Consider the following 16864-nt stretch of genomic DNA (forward strand, 5'->3'; position numbering starts at 1 on the left):
GCATACTCACGCAACACACGCATGAGGGTTGCGGGCAGCGCAGCTGTGTGTGAGCCTTAGAGTTAGTATAGGGCTAAATGAGAGGAGACACGAGGTATGCAGGGGGGTGTGGCTCAGAATGTGTCAGTGCACAGTGGATGTCTTCGTCTTCACCAGTGAGTACCTACTGTGTGCCTGGCCCTGGGTTGGAAGCATGACCTAGAGTTGTTATCCCTGAAGGGGTTATGTGATGCGCACGGTAGGTGCTCAGTCAGCTTATGACTGAACAACTGAATGTTTTACTGCTGCATCAAAGGGTGGACAGATGTCCTCGGAGCTTTCTCCTTGCCCACCCACGTTTGTCCATCTCAGGCCAGTCAGCAGCCTCCAGGAGCCAGCCTGTTAGTGTGGGTAGGTTCAAGCAGCTGGCCCTGCGCTTCCGGCAGCTGGACCCCAAACCCAGAGTCACCTCTGGCCAACTCCTGTTCCTGGCTTGGGCAGACACAGGAGTCCCACAGGCCCTGGAAGAACCTGCGTGGATGTCAGAAGGGCTGGGACCTCTTACTTGGCACAGGACAGGGTTGCATTTGCTGCGGAAGGGAGTTGTGTCCAGTCTGGGTACAAAACAAGCTTCAGGATTTGGAGACTCTGTCACTGTTCCCAACCTTTGAATAAACCGACTGTTAAACTGCCCAGGCCATCTCACCCCATTGCACCTCCTCAAAAGGAAAGTGACATTTCCATGTGCTTTTTAAAGCCCAGGCTGGCTGGGCCAGGCCTGGGTGTGGGGTGGGAGGGAGTGGGTGGCACTGGGAGTCACACAGCCCATGTCTCTCCTCACCTTGAGTGATCTCGGGATGCTGGGAATAGACATGGTCTCATCACCTCTCTGAGCGTCCCAGATTCCAATGTTGATGCCCAGGTTTTTGAAGTCCCATATCCAGGCTTTGGATTCCTTGTTCCATTGCCGTTCTGTCCCATGGACGGGCCAGATGCCATTGAATGGCCGCACAAGCACCTTCAACCGATTGGCCTCCTCCCTGGAAAGGTACCCTGGTGACCTGCGTCTGCCTCCATGGGTGACACATGTCATGCTTATGCCTGACGGATATTGAGGTCATTGTGTGCTACAGTTCCCATTGTCAAGGAGATGAAAGGGACCATGCCCGCTGCCAGTGTGTACAGGTATACCATCAGCTGGCACCCAGCCGCCAGTACAGACCCGGGTCTGCTCGCGGTCCCTGAGATACTGACTGACTGTCCACCGGTGTCTGTGAACCCGTGTGGGCTGCATGTATAGACAGGAGCGAGGGCTCACTTCCCCAGAGGTTTCCAGGGAGAAGCACTTGAATCAGCGTGTGCGTGCCCATGGCCACAGATGGGAAATGGTTTGTGACTAATTAGTGCCCCTGGTTTGGGGAGCGTTCTTCTTTCTCCTACTAATAGAGAGCTTGGTTGGACCTTGAAGCAGAGCCAGGCAAGATTTGTAGGGCCAGCACCTCCAGGACCTTGCATCCTGGTGAAAACTAGCCCCTCTCCTACGGGACTCTGACTGTGAGCGAATGTTATTGTATGTAAAGCACAGCTCAGTGAGGCTTGGCTGTTGGTGTGTTATAGGATGATGCAAGCCTACCCCGGGAAGAAGAGACTAAGGAAGAGGCCGGTTCAGATTTTAACCTCATCCAGTGGCAAGGGAGTGGACATCCAGGTAGAGGGCACAGCTGCTGTAAAGGGCGTAAGGCAGACGGTGTCCGACACACGTGAAGAACATGTCTGAAGATGCAGGTGCGGGCAGGGAGGACAACTGCTCCTTGGTAGGAAGGGAGGCCGGAAGTGGATGAAGGCTCAGATTAGGCAGGCGTCTCCTCCAGGAGAAGCCGGAGCCCTCGTGCATTCTCAATAGAGAAATGACACCATTGAATGCACGCTTTAAGCAGCTCATCTGGATGCTGTGTGCACCAGGAATGTTGGGAACTGGAGATGAGTCCAGAGATCATGGCCACAAGCCACGGGGAAAGATAATGGGGGCAGCAGGGGTGGCAGCAGGAGTTGGGGTGGAGTGGGGATTGAGTGTAAGCAGAATAGCCAGGATTTCCTTAGAGATTAAATGTGAGATGTCACAGAAGGGAAGATGTTGAGGGTGACTGCAAGCTTTCTGGCAAGAACGTCCTGAAAAGACGGAGACGGAGAAGCCTGTGGGGGTGGCGGGTGCTCAGAGTTTAGCTGCCAGGTTAAGCTTGAGCCAGCTACTAGAGCACCACTTGGGGATGCCAGGGAGGTGGGCACGGGAGACCTGTATTCAGGGGAAGTGCTGGAGGGAAGCCTTTGGGAGTGTGCTGTTTGGTGCTCTCCTGCCGGAGCCAGAACTGAAGCCATAACTGAGTCAGCCCAAGGGAAGTACAGGAGTCGGAGAAGAGGGGCCAGGCCGCTCAGCAGCGCCCTTCAACTATGAGGCCGGGAGCGGGGTGTGGAGAAGGAGGGGCTGAGAAGTGGGGTCCCAGGAACTGTAAAAAAGGGGCGAGGTGGTGAGGGTCAGCTGGTCGTGCAGGAGCCCCAGGGACAGCTGGCCCGATTCTCTGCCTCAGCTGATGCTGGTCATCCCGCGGCCTCTGCGCGCACCGATGCTTCCTGTTAAAGGCCCCTTGCATACCTTGTACACTCCCTTCCGGAGACTTGTCACCATGTGTAGCTGCGTTGCTCTCTTCGTGGCCGCTTAATGAATGTCACCCGCCAGAGACAGGGCTTCCCTGCTGTCAGTATCCAGCATACCCTGTAAGTATCCAGCAGATATTTACAGCACGTGGGCACTCACTAGTGGTGTCTCGTAGGCAACGTCCACTGCCCTCTCCATGCCTGCCCCCTAGAGTCACCTTTTATTACCCTCCCCAAACACACACACACACACACACACACACACACACACACACACACACACTGCAGAGTCAGGGTCCCATATGACATAAAGTGGACAGTGGAGAGAGTTTCCTCAGTGGGTTCCTGATAAACTCCTTTTCTACCTCTTCCATGAACCTCAGAGACTCAGTTTTTTCATCTGTTGAATGGGGACAATTGAAACTACACTACTAATGACCCAGTGTTTTGGGGTTTTGTTTGTTTGTGGTGTGTGTGTGTGTGTGTGCATGTGTGTTCGTGTGTGTGTGTGTGTGTGTGTGTGTGTGTGTGTGTGTGTATGTATGTGTGTGTGTGTTGCTCACATGAGATTCAAACTAGGAAGATGTGTGGTAAATGGTACAAGGCTGTATCCATTGCCACCATGGTGGAAAGACTAACGTCTCCTTTCAAGGGCAGCTTGGGACAGACATGAAAGGGACGTGTAAAGAGGAAGCGCTGAGGCAGAGAGATTTTTGAGAAGGCTGTTTTCAAACCCCACCCGCCACACCAGAGCTACGCAGGCCTTCGGCACACGTGTCTGAGGCACGTTGAATCTTAACTTTATTTTCTATAAAATGGGGGCAGAGGTTCCTAGAGGGAGATGAATGGCCGTGCCCTCTGCTGAGCGTGAGGTCAGGACAGTGAAGTTCAGCGGAGCTGCCTACAGCAGTGACCGGGCGGCTGTGAGGTACAGCAGTGACCGGGGCGGCTGTGGGGAGCTAGAGGGCAGTGTGTGCGTCTGCAGGCCCGAAGCCTCAGCGTGGAGGGGCCCGGTTGGGAAGGGGCCTGCTCAGGTGGGTCCCCGCACCTCCAGGAGGGAGGCCAAGCCGGGTGTTGTTTCCGCTCCAGAGGGTAGAGCAGGAGAGGAAGGGGCGGAGGGCGATTTAGGCAAGAGATGAACACTTCCCCTGGAGGTGTCCAAAGGCCGAGCAGGTGTCTGTCAGTGACTCATGACATCTGTCCCAGGCTCACTAGCAAAGGGGATCATAAACCTCTCCGGAGGTTCTAATCCCCATCTGGAGACTTGTTCATGTTTATCTTATTCCAGTCTGGCTTTTCTCTAGAAAAGCTGTGAGGCATGTGAGACACCCCCCCCAGATGACAGAGAAAAGAAGCAAGGGGTTAGTTGAGTTCCGGGGCAGTCAGTGCGGAAGAAGAATGGGGGGGGGGGCTGACTCAGGGCTCTCTGCCAGCAAGCAGTCAGTACATAGACTGGGAGACACGCTTGTCCTGGTGTCTGAGGCCCCATGCGGGACCCTGCCGTACTTTTGGAAAGGTGAGCGCAGGCCACCTGTTGTCGCTACTGTCTGTCCCTCAGTATGCTTTCCTGGAGAGTTCCAGGTGTCTTCGGAGCTTGGGCCTCTGTCACTCTGCCTACCTGTGGCTGACAGCGGTCGGAGCCATGGTGGAGTGTCCGGATGGATTCATGGGGGCACAGCCATGATGACTTGTACCACATGGTCATGGCCACCATGATGACTTGTGCCACATGGTCATGGCCACCTGGCTGCCTGCTTGGAGGAGCTGCTGAGGTGCCGTGGAGTGCGCTCCAGGGTGGAGTGGGAGCTGCCCTGCCGCTGGGGACTCAGGTGTAGGGTCAGCGATCTTCCCCAGAGGCCTCGTGGGTTGGCAGAGGTTTCTGTGTCAGTGTGTAGAGAGTGTCGCGTCTGCCGCGCAGCCTGTGTCCGAGAACTTGCGGAGGGTGTCGGGGATTGACAACACAGAGACTCGTTCAACGACATAAAGAAAACTTTAAGCAGGTCCCAAAAAGGTTCAAGAAAACTTCCTTTAAAAGGCTCCCTCCAGAAAAGCTTCTACTCTCTCCTCTACCCTGGCTGGTTCTGCTCTGACACCAGAGGTGGATGTGTGTGGGTTTTTAAGGTGAGATTAGTCTTTTGACAAGGTCGAGGTCAGGGTGGTTTCTGTGGGCAGGCCTTTTCCAGGAACTTATTGCCCCAGGCATTGTATTGTTTTTAGTAAACATGTTTTTAGTAAACATTGTCTTACAGCTGCCTACTCCCAGGCCGAAGGGGAAGTGGGTCTCTGCTCAAGGTCTGGTGTCCCCACAGAGAGCACCAGAAAAGCTGGGCCCACTAGAGACCCATTGGCTATTGGTGTCCTTCATCCTGTCACCCGAGTTGGGCCACAAATTCTCAGGCAGTTACGCCTCAGTTCCCACTTATCCTGTGACCTTGTTTGTCCTTCTCCCTGAGCCCCAAGTTCTCCCAGCCTCAAGTCAGGCACTCAGGGCAGAAAACTGTCATCTACTGTGGTGTTGAGGTCTCTACTCTCTGTGGGCCGCGCCCTCAGCCTTGGCTCTTGGACGCACCTAGCGTGGTCTGTGCAGTGCCGGCTGTGAGGACTTTGCCTGCAGCTCTGGCGAGGACGAGGCTGTCTCCTGCTCCTGAGTAGGCAGGTGGTGGACAGGAGGAGGACAAATTGGGGGGGGACATGAAATGTGGCTTTTCTCCCCCTCCTCTGGTAATTTGGAAAAAGCAAACCCCCAAATGCTGCGTTAGAAGAGGCCCTGTGGCCTGACTGTGGTTTGGCAGGGCATGGAACTGGCAGTCTTGGTGCTTTTCACACCCCAGAATTCTTCCCTGAATCTGGAAAGTCCCAGGCCTCGGGGCATGTCCTCCACGCCTCTCAGCTGCGGCTTAGTTACTGAGGTGTTTGCCATCGTCCCATTTTAAGAACCACACGGCTAAATTCCGCCCTGTTGTCAGACTAGACGTGGCAGAGCTAGGATTTGAACTCTGCACCAAATGGAAGCCATGCCCAGGACTCTACTACCTCAGATGGCTTGCTTCCCAGTCGCTCTTCGTGTGCTTCCGTGAACACCAGAGCCATGTGAGGTGTGAGTCTCATTAATCCCACATGCCAAACGGACCTTGGGACGCCCGAGCCACCCGGGCCGCAGCCGAGAAGGACATTTCTGCTCTCGTTCCTTCAGACGGCTCTGTGCTTGCACATCTGCTTCCCAGTGTCCCCGAAGCCTCTCCTGACACCTTTGTCACGTGTGCCTCTGCCCACCCCACCTTTTTCCACACACCCCCCCCAGGTTCACCCTTGAAAGGGCTGTTGCTCCAGTGCTCCATGCTTCAGCGCTCCGCCCATACTCCCAGGGCGTCCATTTGTCCTTGTTGCTACGTCCTGGGGCCCTCTTCTCTAGCTTGTCAAATGTCTCCCAGGCTGTGCCCCAAGCAGGCAGCCTGACCCCATACACTGGGACCCAGGCTGGCCCCATCAGATTGTGTCCCTTTATGACTTTTTCACTCTGCTGGACATCGGATAGGAAGTGGTCTTAGGCTCCTTCATTTCCCATGGGCTGAGTGTAGACCAGTTTCCATGGTGATCCCCGACTCAGTGGCCCCCAATCCACGAGTGCCAGCTGCTCGACTCTTCTGTGCGGGAGATGCTCCAGGGCCGACAGTGGGCAATGGTGGATTGACCAGGTGGGAGGCCGGGTGGATGGTGAACTGGGCAGCTAGGGGCCAACAGCACATTTGAATGTATCTCTGCTCGTACTTCTTGCAGTCTCCCCCTCCCCCGCCCTCCCTCCTTTCCTTCCTCTCTGCATTTTTACTTATCGTGTGTGTGCACATGTGAGCCTGTATGTGGAGTTCAGAGGGAGGAGGGAGTCGGTTTCTTCCTGCAGCTGTGTGCACTCTAGGGGTTAAATCCAGTTGTCAGGCTTAGTGGGAAGTTTACGCAGTGAAACATCTCACTAGTTCCTGTGTGAAGTATTATTCTGCGTCATTGTCACCTGCAAGAAATGAAAGCCTAGGAAGGACTGAGGAACCATCAAGGCCACCCAGTTGACCTGGGACTCAATTTCAGGCTGGTTGACTTCAAGGTCGTGTCATTTCTTCCCAGATGCCGCCTCCTTTGACGGCCCAGGGAAGAGAAGGAGGGGGCAGTTGGAGTCAAGAAACTTGGAAGAAGGTGGCATGGCAGGACACTGTCTAAGTCAAGGGCCAGAGCTCGTGGTGATCAGAACCCCACGCCAGAGCCTAGAGTGACACTTCAGGGTCATTGCGGGTCCTGCGCTGCTCTTCCCAAGAGCCCCTCAGCCTTAGGCAGCTCCTGTCCCTGGCTGTGCCTCTGTCACAGAAGACCTTGCAGGTCCCCTCTGTCTCAGGGTCCTGAGTCTCTGACAACCACATCTCTGCCGTTCTGAGATAGAATCAACTTAAGACACACTGTATGCTCAGTGGCATGACAGTAAGGATATGGGGAGAAACAGCCTTTTAAGGATTTATGCATGCTATGACTTAACAAAGCCCAAAAGGACTTTGCAGCATATTTATCAGCATGGCCTGGTGTGGGTGCCACCAAGGATAGGTCCGTGAGTGTGATTTAATGTGGGGGTGGTGTCTGTCCTGGCTTCTGAGTTCTATGAGGTCTGAGCGCCACCTTTCCTGGCCCTGGCCCAGCTCTGGATAGAGAGCCCTGGCGAGTGTGCAGAAAGGGCTCAGAAAAAGATTGTGCACTGTGCACAGCGTGCCTCTGTTTCTGCTGGGCCGGCCCGGGAGCTTTCCTTCACTCCCGCTCGTTTGATTTCTTTCTCCTTGGGCTGGTGTGACCATTTCTGGTGTGAGAAAGGATCTGGGCCATGGGCTGAATCTCCATTTGGCCACTGACACACCAGTGCACGACTTTGATCTCTCCAGGAGATGGCCTGCCCACGTGCACACATGCTACAACCCACACATGCTCACACTTATTTGTGTACATGCGTCTCCCTTGCACACAAGCACACCATAGACAATACATGGCCCACATATGTGTACACGCATGCATACACCAGCTCTGATGTCATATGGTACTTCCCTGGATGCCTTCTCCAGCACACAGACTTTCTAAACATGGCACACTCTGCCGTACACGCACCCCCCCCCAGCTCATACCACCTCAGAGCCCCGCAGGGAGCTCCTTCTGCCTACTACTCCCTGAGCAGGTGCCAGCAGGAGTGTGGGGTAGGAGTTGGGGTAAGGACCTGCGTTGAGCACTGGGACCTCCGTGGGCTCAATGCTGGAGGCAGTAGATGAAACAAACAAAAAGGATAGGCCTCGTGAGCTTTCCAATCCTGTGACCCTGGCCAGCCCGACCCAAAGGAAGTCCAGCTGAGTCTAATTCAGTTTCTAAACCCAACTCAACTGACAATTTATTTAAGACAATTGGCCGTCCTGTCTGCTTTGCATCACTGACTTCTAATGGATGTTGTGCACCCCCATAGGGCGGATTCCATTACACAGAAAACCTGACCTGCAGTTTCTGGGGGCCTGGAGCCTGGACATGGGCCAGGGTCCCCTGGTTAGCCACTGGTATCCCACTGCCTGTGACCTTAATCCCCCTCAGAATCCTGAAAAGGGACCGAGTCTATCCCTCACTTTCACCTTCGGGAGGGGGGACTGGTCGAGGTCGCACAGCAGGCAAGTGGCCAGGTCATCATGTCAGTCGCTGTGCTGTGTTACAACCAGACATTTGTCCCTGGAATGCAGGTGGTGAGAGCCCCTGAAAATCTCTAAAAGGGGAGCACAATTTTCTAAAGACTACTGGGGTATAAATAATTCCTAAGTGAAAGTCACAGCATATATTGGTCATTTTAATAGATAGTAGGTTGCCGTTCTGACTTGTGGTTTCAGGGGTGAGGCTGTGATAAAAATAACTCGGTGGTTTATAAAACATCTTAAGTCAACAGATCCCTAGTAGGTTTGTCTGACTTTACAGCCAACAGCCTCACCATCCTGGTTACCATAGAAATGGGATGCCTTGCTCTGTTGCTATGACTACCGCTTTCTAGAACACAATTGGTGGGTCTCATGGTTTGTGATTTGGTTCTGGAAAAAAAAAGAAAAGGAGCCAGAAACTACCCGCTTGTGTTTGTGCAGCATCATCAAGTCATCGGAGCTAAGTGTCCTAAATTTTACAAGGCAGCTACTGCGCTGGCCCCGTTCGGGGACAGCTACCTCTGGGCTGCCTGGCAGAGCTCTGCGTCCTCGGGTCACAGCCCCACGAGGGATCAGCTGAGCTAGCCCTGGATGTGGTGGGCCTCAGCTGCTCCAGGGAAGGGCTGGAGAAAGGAGCGGGCATCACAGGAGTGGCAGGCTGAAGGCGGCAGGGAAGGCTGAGGGGGCAGAGAGGCAAGGCAGGCTGGAGCTGCCAGAGCTGTGGGAAAGTCAGTCGCCCCCTAGTGGGGACAAGGGGCGGGGCAAAGAGTTGAGCAGAAACTGCAGGAAGAGGGAGGGCGCCAGGGGCAGAGTGGTTGGACTGTAGTGCCTGGAGTCTGCGTGTCCTCTCTGAGAGAGGCGGGGAGGGGGTTCGTATACTACGTGGTTCTGCCACTACCGTCTCCATGGGCTGCTGTGGGTGTGTACACACGAGCTGTTTGTGTGCATACTACCAGGGTGTGGCTGGTGGGGGTGAAGTGACATGTCTTGTTAAGGTTTCTGCAGGCTGCTCATGTCCTCTGTGTTCTCCATGCTGTGTTCTTGTGTCTGAGCTCAGGACAGTGGGTAGGTGTGTACTCTGGGTTGTTGAGTCTGTGGTCTGTAGATGACTGCTGGCACACAATTCATACAGGGCACAGACCCCAGTACTGGCCCTATGGCGACAACTCCAGCATTGCTCTAGAGCTTGCTGTCCTGGGCCTATCAGGCAGAGCTTGCCTCCCTGTCTGGGGCCGATGGTCACCATGCTCCCACACCCCCTTAGCTGTGCTCTCTGAATACTGTGAAGTTGTCTACCAGGGGCAGCGCAAGGATGCAGGATAGGTAGGATGCAGGCTGGACCACCCAAAGATACTCGAAGGGCCGCTTCTGCCCAGAGATACTGAGTCTGGGCACCAAGGCCTGGGATCCTTTCAGTTGTGGCCACAATTGTGTCTGCCCTTCATCAGTTACAGGGAACACCACAGCCTGCTCTTAGGGAGTCTGGGAAGTGGGGGCCATACTGAGTCCGATCCTGAGCACCACAGTTGCCAGTGAGCAAAACTCAGGCCGTGTTGTGGTGAGAGAGCCCAGCATCTGAGCTGGGAATGCCTGGCCTGTCCTGTCTCCCGCACTCTCTCTGAAGCCTTGGTTCTGAGCTGGGAACGCCTGGCCTGTCTCGTCTCCCGCACTCTCTCCGAAGCCTTGGTTTTGTCCCCAAACCTCTTTGTTCTTGGCTTTCCTTGTGGACACAGTAGGGATTTGATTACCTGGGAACGCCTGGCCTGTCTCGTCTCCCGCACTCTCTCCGAAGCCTTGGTTTTGTCCCCAAACCTCTTTGTTCTTGGCTTTCCTTGTGGACACAGTAGGGATTTGATTACCTGTTCTACCAAGATAATGCACACAGTAGGTTCCCTGACTTTGGTAGTTTTTTTCCTCTCTCCCTCCAGCCTTCCGTTGGGCAAAGGGAGGTGCTATTTTGGCTTTGACTGGGCCCTGGCTGCCCTGCCATTAGCCTCTGAGCTTAATAGAACACTGGGGTGTCTCAGCAAGCCAGAAGTAGCTTCTTCCACAGTCCCCCCATAAAGGTCTACCTGGACCCAGGAGTCTTCAGGGCCCTGTTGTGGCAGTAGAGACTGAGAAAGCAGGTGTCCGGGAGTCTTGCAAGGCTCTTGCTGGGAACAGAGTCTTTTTCTGTCTGGTTCTAGTCTGGCTCTTGCTTCCCACCCTGTATCCCCCATTCTTTGTGTATTGAGGCACAGGCTGCACCGTGGGTTTTCCTGTGTGCATCTGTGTGTGTGTGTGTGTGTGTGTGAATTTCTGGTATCCTCCTTTGTTAATCCCTTATGTTTTGAGTCAGGATCTATCTCTCACTTGGCCTGGGACTCACAGATTCAACACACTGCTTGGCCAGTCAGCTCTAGAAATCCACCTGCCTCTGCTCATCAACTCTGGAATTACAAGTGCATGCCATCACACTTGACTCTTTCCTTTTCTTCTTTAGTGCTTTATCTTATTTGTATTTTATGTGTGTGAGTGTTTGTTTGCATGTGTGTATGTGCACATGCATACATGGCACCTGTGGAGGCCAGAAGAGGGCCGTTGGATTCCCTAGAACTGAAGTTGCAGATAGGAGCTACCATGTGGGTTCTGGGAATTGAGCCTAGGTCCTCGAAAGAGCAACAGGTGATCCTAACTGTTGAGTCATCTCTCCATGCCCAACTCTGTTGTTTTGTATTTCCTTTTTGTTTTTCGAGCAGGGTTTCTCTGTGTAACAGTCCTGGCTGTTCTAGAACTTTCTGTGTAGATCAGGCTGGACTTGAACTCACAGAGATCCACCTGTCTCTGTCTCCTGAGTGCTGGGATTAAAGGCGTGCGCCACCACCACCACCACCACCATGCTTTTAACATGTGTTCTGGTGATCAAACTTCAGAATTCATGTCTGCATAACAAGCATTGTACCAACTGAGTGGTCTCCTCAGTCTCTCTATGCTAATCTTAATAAGATCTGGCCTTTTCCTGGACCTCCATGTCCCTATGAAGATCAGTATCGTGAGAGGACAAATGAGGAGAGCTCTGAGGGCTTGTGGCACTCCTGGGAGATCAATGCCCTGTCTGGGCTATTCTTATGAGCCTTTGCAAGCACTAATGAGCAGTCACTGGAGACAGACTCACGGCCTCCCTGGGTAGTTGTAGAGATTCCTTGAGGGGCGCCTTGGCAGGCTGCCTCCCGAGTACCACAGTTGCCAGTGGGAGCCTCACCTCAGGGGAAGGGCTATTAATGGGGCACTGAGGATGTATGGGATTTTCCACACAATGTACATGGCCAGAAGTCTCTCTGGAAGAAGGACCCTCAGGTGCAAAGCCACCAGGATGAGGAGACACTCTCGTCAGAGTGGCAGAGAGGTACATGTAGCAAGAAGGTTGGGTACTTGTAGGGTGCGGCCCCCGAGAGATCAAGTGCAGCCAGGGCTGGTGTATCAGGCTGAGGACTCTGGGCTTTTCCCTGTGGACATCGTGGTAGCTGGCGTGAGCAGCTCTGGGACCAGAGGCCATGTGCCTGAGACTGAAGCCTAGAACCAGCTTTGACAGTAGTGGTCCTGTAGAGAGAGGACACAGAGGAAGAGCTGCAGCAGGGCCACTGCAGGGATGGTATGGCCTGTCCCTGGGGAGTCTAGGCTGTGAAGGTCAAGCTCCAAGAAGAGGCTCAGAGGGATTCCAGGTCCAAATACGTAGCAGATGAGGGTGCGTGGGAGACTTGGAAGGGACGCAGTTATGGGTGAGCTGCAGTCAAGGAAAATGACTCCTCTTTTTGCTTTCCTGGTTTGTCCTTCATGTATCCCTGGTCTGGAAGAGCGGGGTCCTGAAAGAAGAGCTTCCTGGAGTCGGAAGACCTCTCCTCTCCTCTGCTTCCCTCAGCTTTCCCCAGCCCCCACAGGCTTCAAAGGGGACTCATGTTTTCAACACACTGCTTTGTGTGTGTCCTCCTTAGCTGAACACGGAGCTCCCTAAGAGCTGGACCGGTGCCTTGGGGAGAGTGGCAGCCAGAAAGGATGGATGGGTGAACCATAGGATGGCGGGCGCTGAAAAGAAGGGAGGGAGGAAGAGTGAAATAAGGAAGGAGGGGACAATTTGAGAATAGAAGAGAGGGACAGAAGGAAGAATGGTGGATGGATGGATGATGGATGGATGGATGGGTGGATGGATGGATGGATGGGTGGATGGATGGATGGATGGGTGGATGGATGGATGGATGGGTGGGTGGATGGATGGATGGGTGGATGGATGGACGGATGGGTGGATGATGGATGAGTGGATGGATGGATGTGTGGATGGATGGATGGATGGATGAGTGGATGGATGGATGGATGGGTGGATGATGGATGTGTGGATGGATGGATGGATGGATGAGTGGATGGATGGATGGATGGGTGGATGGATGAGTGGATGGATGGGTGGATGGATGGATGGGTGGGTGGATGATGGATGAGTGGATGGATGGATGGATGGATGTGTGGATGGATGGATGTGTGGGTGGATGGATGGGTGGGTGGATAGAAGAAAGGAAAGGTAAATGGGCAGAAGGGAGGGGGAGTAGAAGGAGGGGAGAAAATGAGAAAGGAAGGAAGATGGATGGATGGGAAGGATGCACATGGATTGCATCTGATAGTAGCCTACGAGAAACGGTTCTGAAGATTGCTTTGCTCTTAGGCCACCAGGATGCCAGTGCACCTAACACGCAGCTTACACAGGCCTCTTCCTGTTTGTGGGCTCAGAGAGCATGCAGCACCATCTCATGAGACTGCTGCCGTTCTAGAAAGCTGTCTTGCCTACTCTCCTCTCCCCTCCCTGAAGCCCAGAACGTGGTTTGGAAGATCCATTTAGTTCTCGGTGCCCAGATCCTTTGGAAGGTTGGGCTCCAGGCCCCAGGGTTTTGGTCAACCCGGAACCAAGCGATTTGGGCCCCCCAGAGCATGTGGGGTGGGGGAGGAGTGGCAGTGCCAACTCAAACTAAGGCCAAGGCACTTGACTTCCTGCTGCTAAAGTGAGTGTGAGTGTGTGTGCACGTGTGAGTGTGCGCGTGAGTACGCACACATGTGTGTGCGCGCACGTGTGTGTGCGTGCGTGCATGTGTGTGTGTGTGTGTGTGATGTCTTTAAGTAAATGAACTGGAGTCAATGAAAATAGATACGTCTTCCAAGGGGCCTGGTTCCAGTAGAGCAGTTTCCTTGTGTTTCTTTGCACACTTAGGTCCCAGTGTCACACTCAGTGTAACTAAGTCACACTCAGTGGCTTGACAGTACAAGCTTTCGTTTTTCCTTGTTTTGATTTCTCATCAGAGTATTTAGTGACAGCCCACACCAATGTAGCCAGACTCTGTGTCTCGTGGCTCTGCTGGACCCTGAGCATCAGGGTTTTGGCTGGCAGCGGAAAGGAGGCATAGGAGAACGGGGATGCAGGACAGGCCCAGCAGCAGCACTTAGGCTCCATGGAGGATAACGCGGCGTGTTGGCTTGGGTTGTGTTGGAGGAGCTCTGTGCGTGCTCCTACTGTGGCCCTGCCTGGACCCAACTCCAGGCATCCGGGTTTCTCCACTCTGCGTGAGAAGCCTTCACTCTGACACCCTGTGTTTCTCGCCCACAGTATGTGGCCTTTGCGTCCCTCTTCTTCATCCTGGTCTCCATCACAACTTTCTGCCTGGAGACCCACGAGCGCTTCAACCCCATCGTGAACAAGACGGAGATCGAAAACGTTCGAAACGGCACCCAAGTGCGATACTATCGGGAAGCCGAGACCGAGGCCTTCCTCACCTACATCGAGGGCGTGTGCGTGGTCTGGTTCACCTTCGAGTTCCTCATGCGTGTCGTCTTCTGTCCCAACAAGGTGGAGTTCATCAAGAACTCGCTCAACATCATCGACTTTGTGGCCATCCTGCCCTTCTACCTGGAGGTGGGCCTCAGCGGCCTGTCCTCCAAAGCCGCCAAGGACGTTCTGGGCTTCCTGCGCGTCGTCCGCTTCGTGCGCATCCTGCGCATCTTCAAGCTGACCCGCCACTTCGTGGGCCTGCGGGTCCTGGGCCACACGCTGCGTGCCAGCACCAACGAGTTCCTGCTGCTCATCATCTTCCTGGCTCTGGGTGTGCTCATCTTTGCCACCATGATCTACTATGCGGAGAGGATAGGGGCCCAGCCCAATGACCCCAGCGCCAGCGAGCACACACACTTTAAAAATATTCCCATCGGCTTCTGGTGGGCCGTGGTCACTATGACGACACTGGGCTATGGAGACATGTATCCTCAGACGTGGTCTGGGATGCTGGTGGGAGCATTGTGTGCTCTGGCAGGAGTGCTGACCATTGCCATGCCGGTGCCCGTCATCGTGAACAATTTCGGGATGTACTACTCTTTAGCCATGGCTAAGCAGAAACTACCAAAGAAAAAAAAGAAGCATATTCCACGGCCACCACAGCTGGGATCTCCCAATTATTGTAAATCTGTCGTAAACTCTCCTCACCACAGTACTCAGAGTGACACATGTCCGCTGGCCCAGGAAGAAATTTTAGAAATTAACAGAGCAGGTAGGAAACCTCTTAGAGGCATGTCGATCTGACCTTTCACCTCTGCCCCCTGTAGCAATGATTCCAGATTCAGTCAGACTGCTTCCTTAGTTCCATGGGCAACCCAGGACCCTGTGCCCATTCTTGAGGTGTGGAGCCTGGGGCCTCAGGGAGATGCTGGGCAGCCAAGTTCAGAAGTCAAGAGCTTGCTAGAGGACCCTCCCTGGTGGCTCTGGGTAAGGAGGTTGACGTGGCTGGTCTCATGAGTTCTGCAGAGACCCCCACAGAAGTTTGCTGAGGACTCTCTTAGCAGGAGCCCAGAGGCTGCTGCTTGGTCAGAGGAGTCATGTGTAATACTCCAGCAGGATACTGACCCGTGGTGGGCAGGGAGGGGGCGGGTGTGAGTCAAAGACGCCACACAGCCTTTGCTTTGGTCTTTAACTCGGGTGCGCTCAGGCTGTGTAGACTGGCAGAGTGGTTCGTGAGATCCGGACAGCTGGGTCCCTGCAAAGGCGGTAGCCAGGATTCTCAGCCCTAGCAGAACCTGTCTCTGTAGACGAGTAGACTCCTGCTCTGGTGCCGGCTACCCAGCTCCAGGTCTTTGCTAGGAGTTGCCCATAGCCTTCCGTGACAAGCTTACTTACCCCATAGCATGCCAAACGAACTCATCCTCTGCCACCACTCTAGAGTTTAGCATTTATCTTTAGGAATCTGTTGGAGTGACTCTGGCTTTCATGTTGTCTGTTTGGGTTGATGGTCCAGTGGGAGTTTCTGGTGACCTTCTGATGGAAGTGGCTGGTGAGCAAAGGACTAGAGGGGGGCCACACCCCGGGCAGCTTAGATGAAAGCATTATGGACCAGCAACAACCTCCCGCCACTGAGAGTTGTCCCCATATCTAGCGGTAGGGACTGCAGTAGCAGCAATACAAGACATCCCAACCACTTACCCATGAGTTCCCTGGAGATGGGGGTGGGGGTGAAACAATACTAGTCACCGAGGGATATATTCTCATATTCCATGGCTAGTGGTTCATTATGGGACTATCTCAGTTTTATGAGAACTTGCACATAGCACATAAAGTTGACCATGGGGCTCTGGTCTGAAGATGAACACCCATAGTCTACCTCTACCCATGGAATCCCATTGACTTACTCTGAGGACACAGGGATCTCCAAGGGACAGATGACCCAGAGAAGAGTGATGACACTGAGCTAAGAGGTACCGGGTGAGTGTGAGGTTGGTGTGTGCTGTTAGATTCATTTAGTCTATGAAGAGCACCCATGCCTGCGTCTGGAGGGGGGCTGCAAGCTAGCTCAGCCTCAGGCGAGAGAGAGGGTGTTTCTTTCATGTGGGGGGTCTCCCTCGGTGGGAGCCTGCTGTTTTTTGCTGCTGGTGTGCTATCTGATTCACCTTCCCATCCTAGCCCTTTATCCTCCTGGCTGGGGCAGCCTGAACAGTGTCCCCAGGCCTACTTCTTTGTCCATGGGGCATTCCAGCCCTTTCACCCCATTCCATGCCCTCTCTGTCCTGAGACTGCTGTAGGCACATAAGCAAAATGTAGCCTGTGTTCTAGGTTGGGGCCGGGAATGCAGGCGTTCTGAGGTAGAGACCTCCTGGTCAAGCCGTGTCTCCATGTGTGGGAAACCCCAGGACTACCCTTTTGAGTTAGCTAGCCATTTTACCCCAGGAGTCACCACCAGGGCAAGGACAGTCTCCTCAGTTCTGGGTGGCCTACCTTCTCCCCCAGATCACTGTGTGCCCCAGCTGGGAGTGCTCAGGCAGAGTAGCATCACATGACCCTACTCAGTCCTCTGACTCATCTTCCCTAACACTGTGTCAACCAGGATTCTAATGGAGCCCCAGGTCAACCATTGATAATCCTCAGCTCATTCCAAACAGGCACAGATTTCCTCTATACACTCAGTGACATTATTGTCCATGTACTGAGGGCATACGACACACCACACACACCACACACACCACACACACACACACACCACACA

The 16864-nt window shown here is 53.9% G+C and overlaps 1 protein-coding gene across 3 annotated transcripts in view; it reads left to right on the plus strand.

Moving 5' to 3' along the window:
* The window catches only part of Kcnc1 (potassium voltage-gated channel subfamily C member 1), a 41997-nt gene that overhangs the window by 16408 nt on the left and 8725 nt on the right, over positions 1-16864 (plus strand). For all 3 annotated transcript variants that reach the window (XM_040736067.1, XM_013124220.3, XM_005084675.4), the window contains exon 2: positions 13948-14881. In XM_040736067.1, coding sequence (XP_040592001.1) covers positions 13948-14881 — 934 coding nt within the window. The remainder of the gene's footprint in view (positions 1-13947; positions 14882-16864) is intronic.

Source organism: Mesocricetus auratus, unplaced genomic scaffold, assembly GCF_017639785.1.
Source record: "Mesocricetus auratus isolate SY011 unplaced genomic scaffold, BCM_Maur_2.0 Super-Scaffold_100054, whole genome shotgun sequence".
Lineage (NCBI taxonomy): Eukaryota > Metazoa > Chordata > Mammalia > Rodentia > Cricetidae > Mesocricetus > Mesocricetus auratus.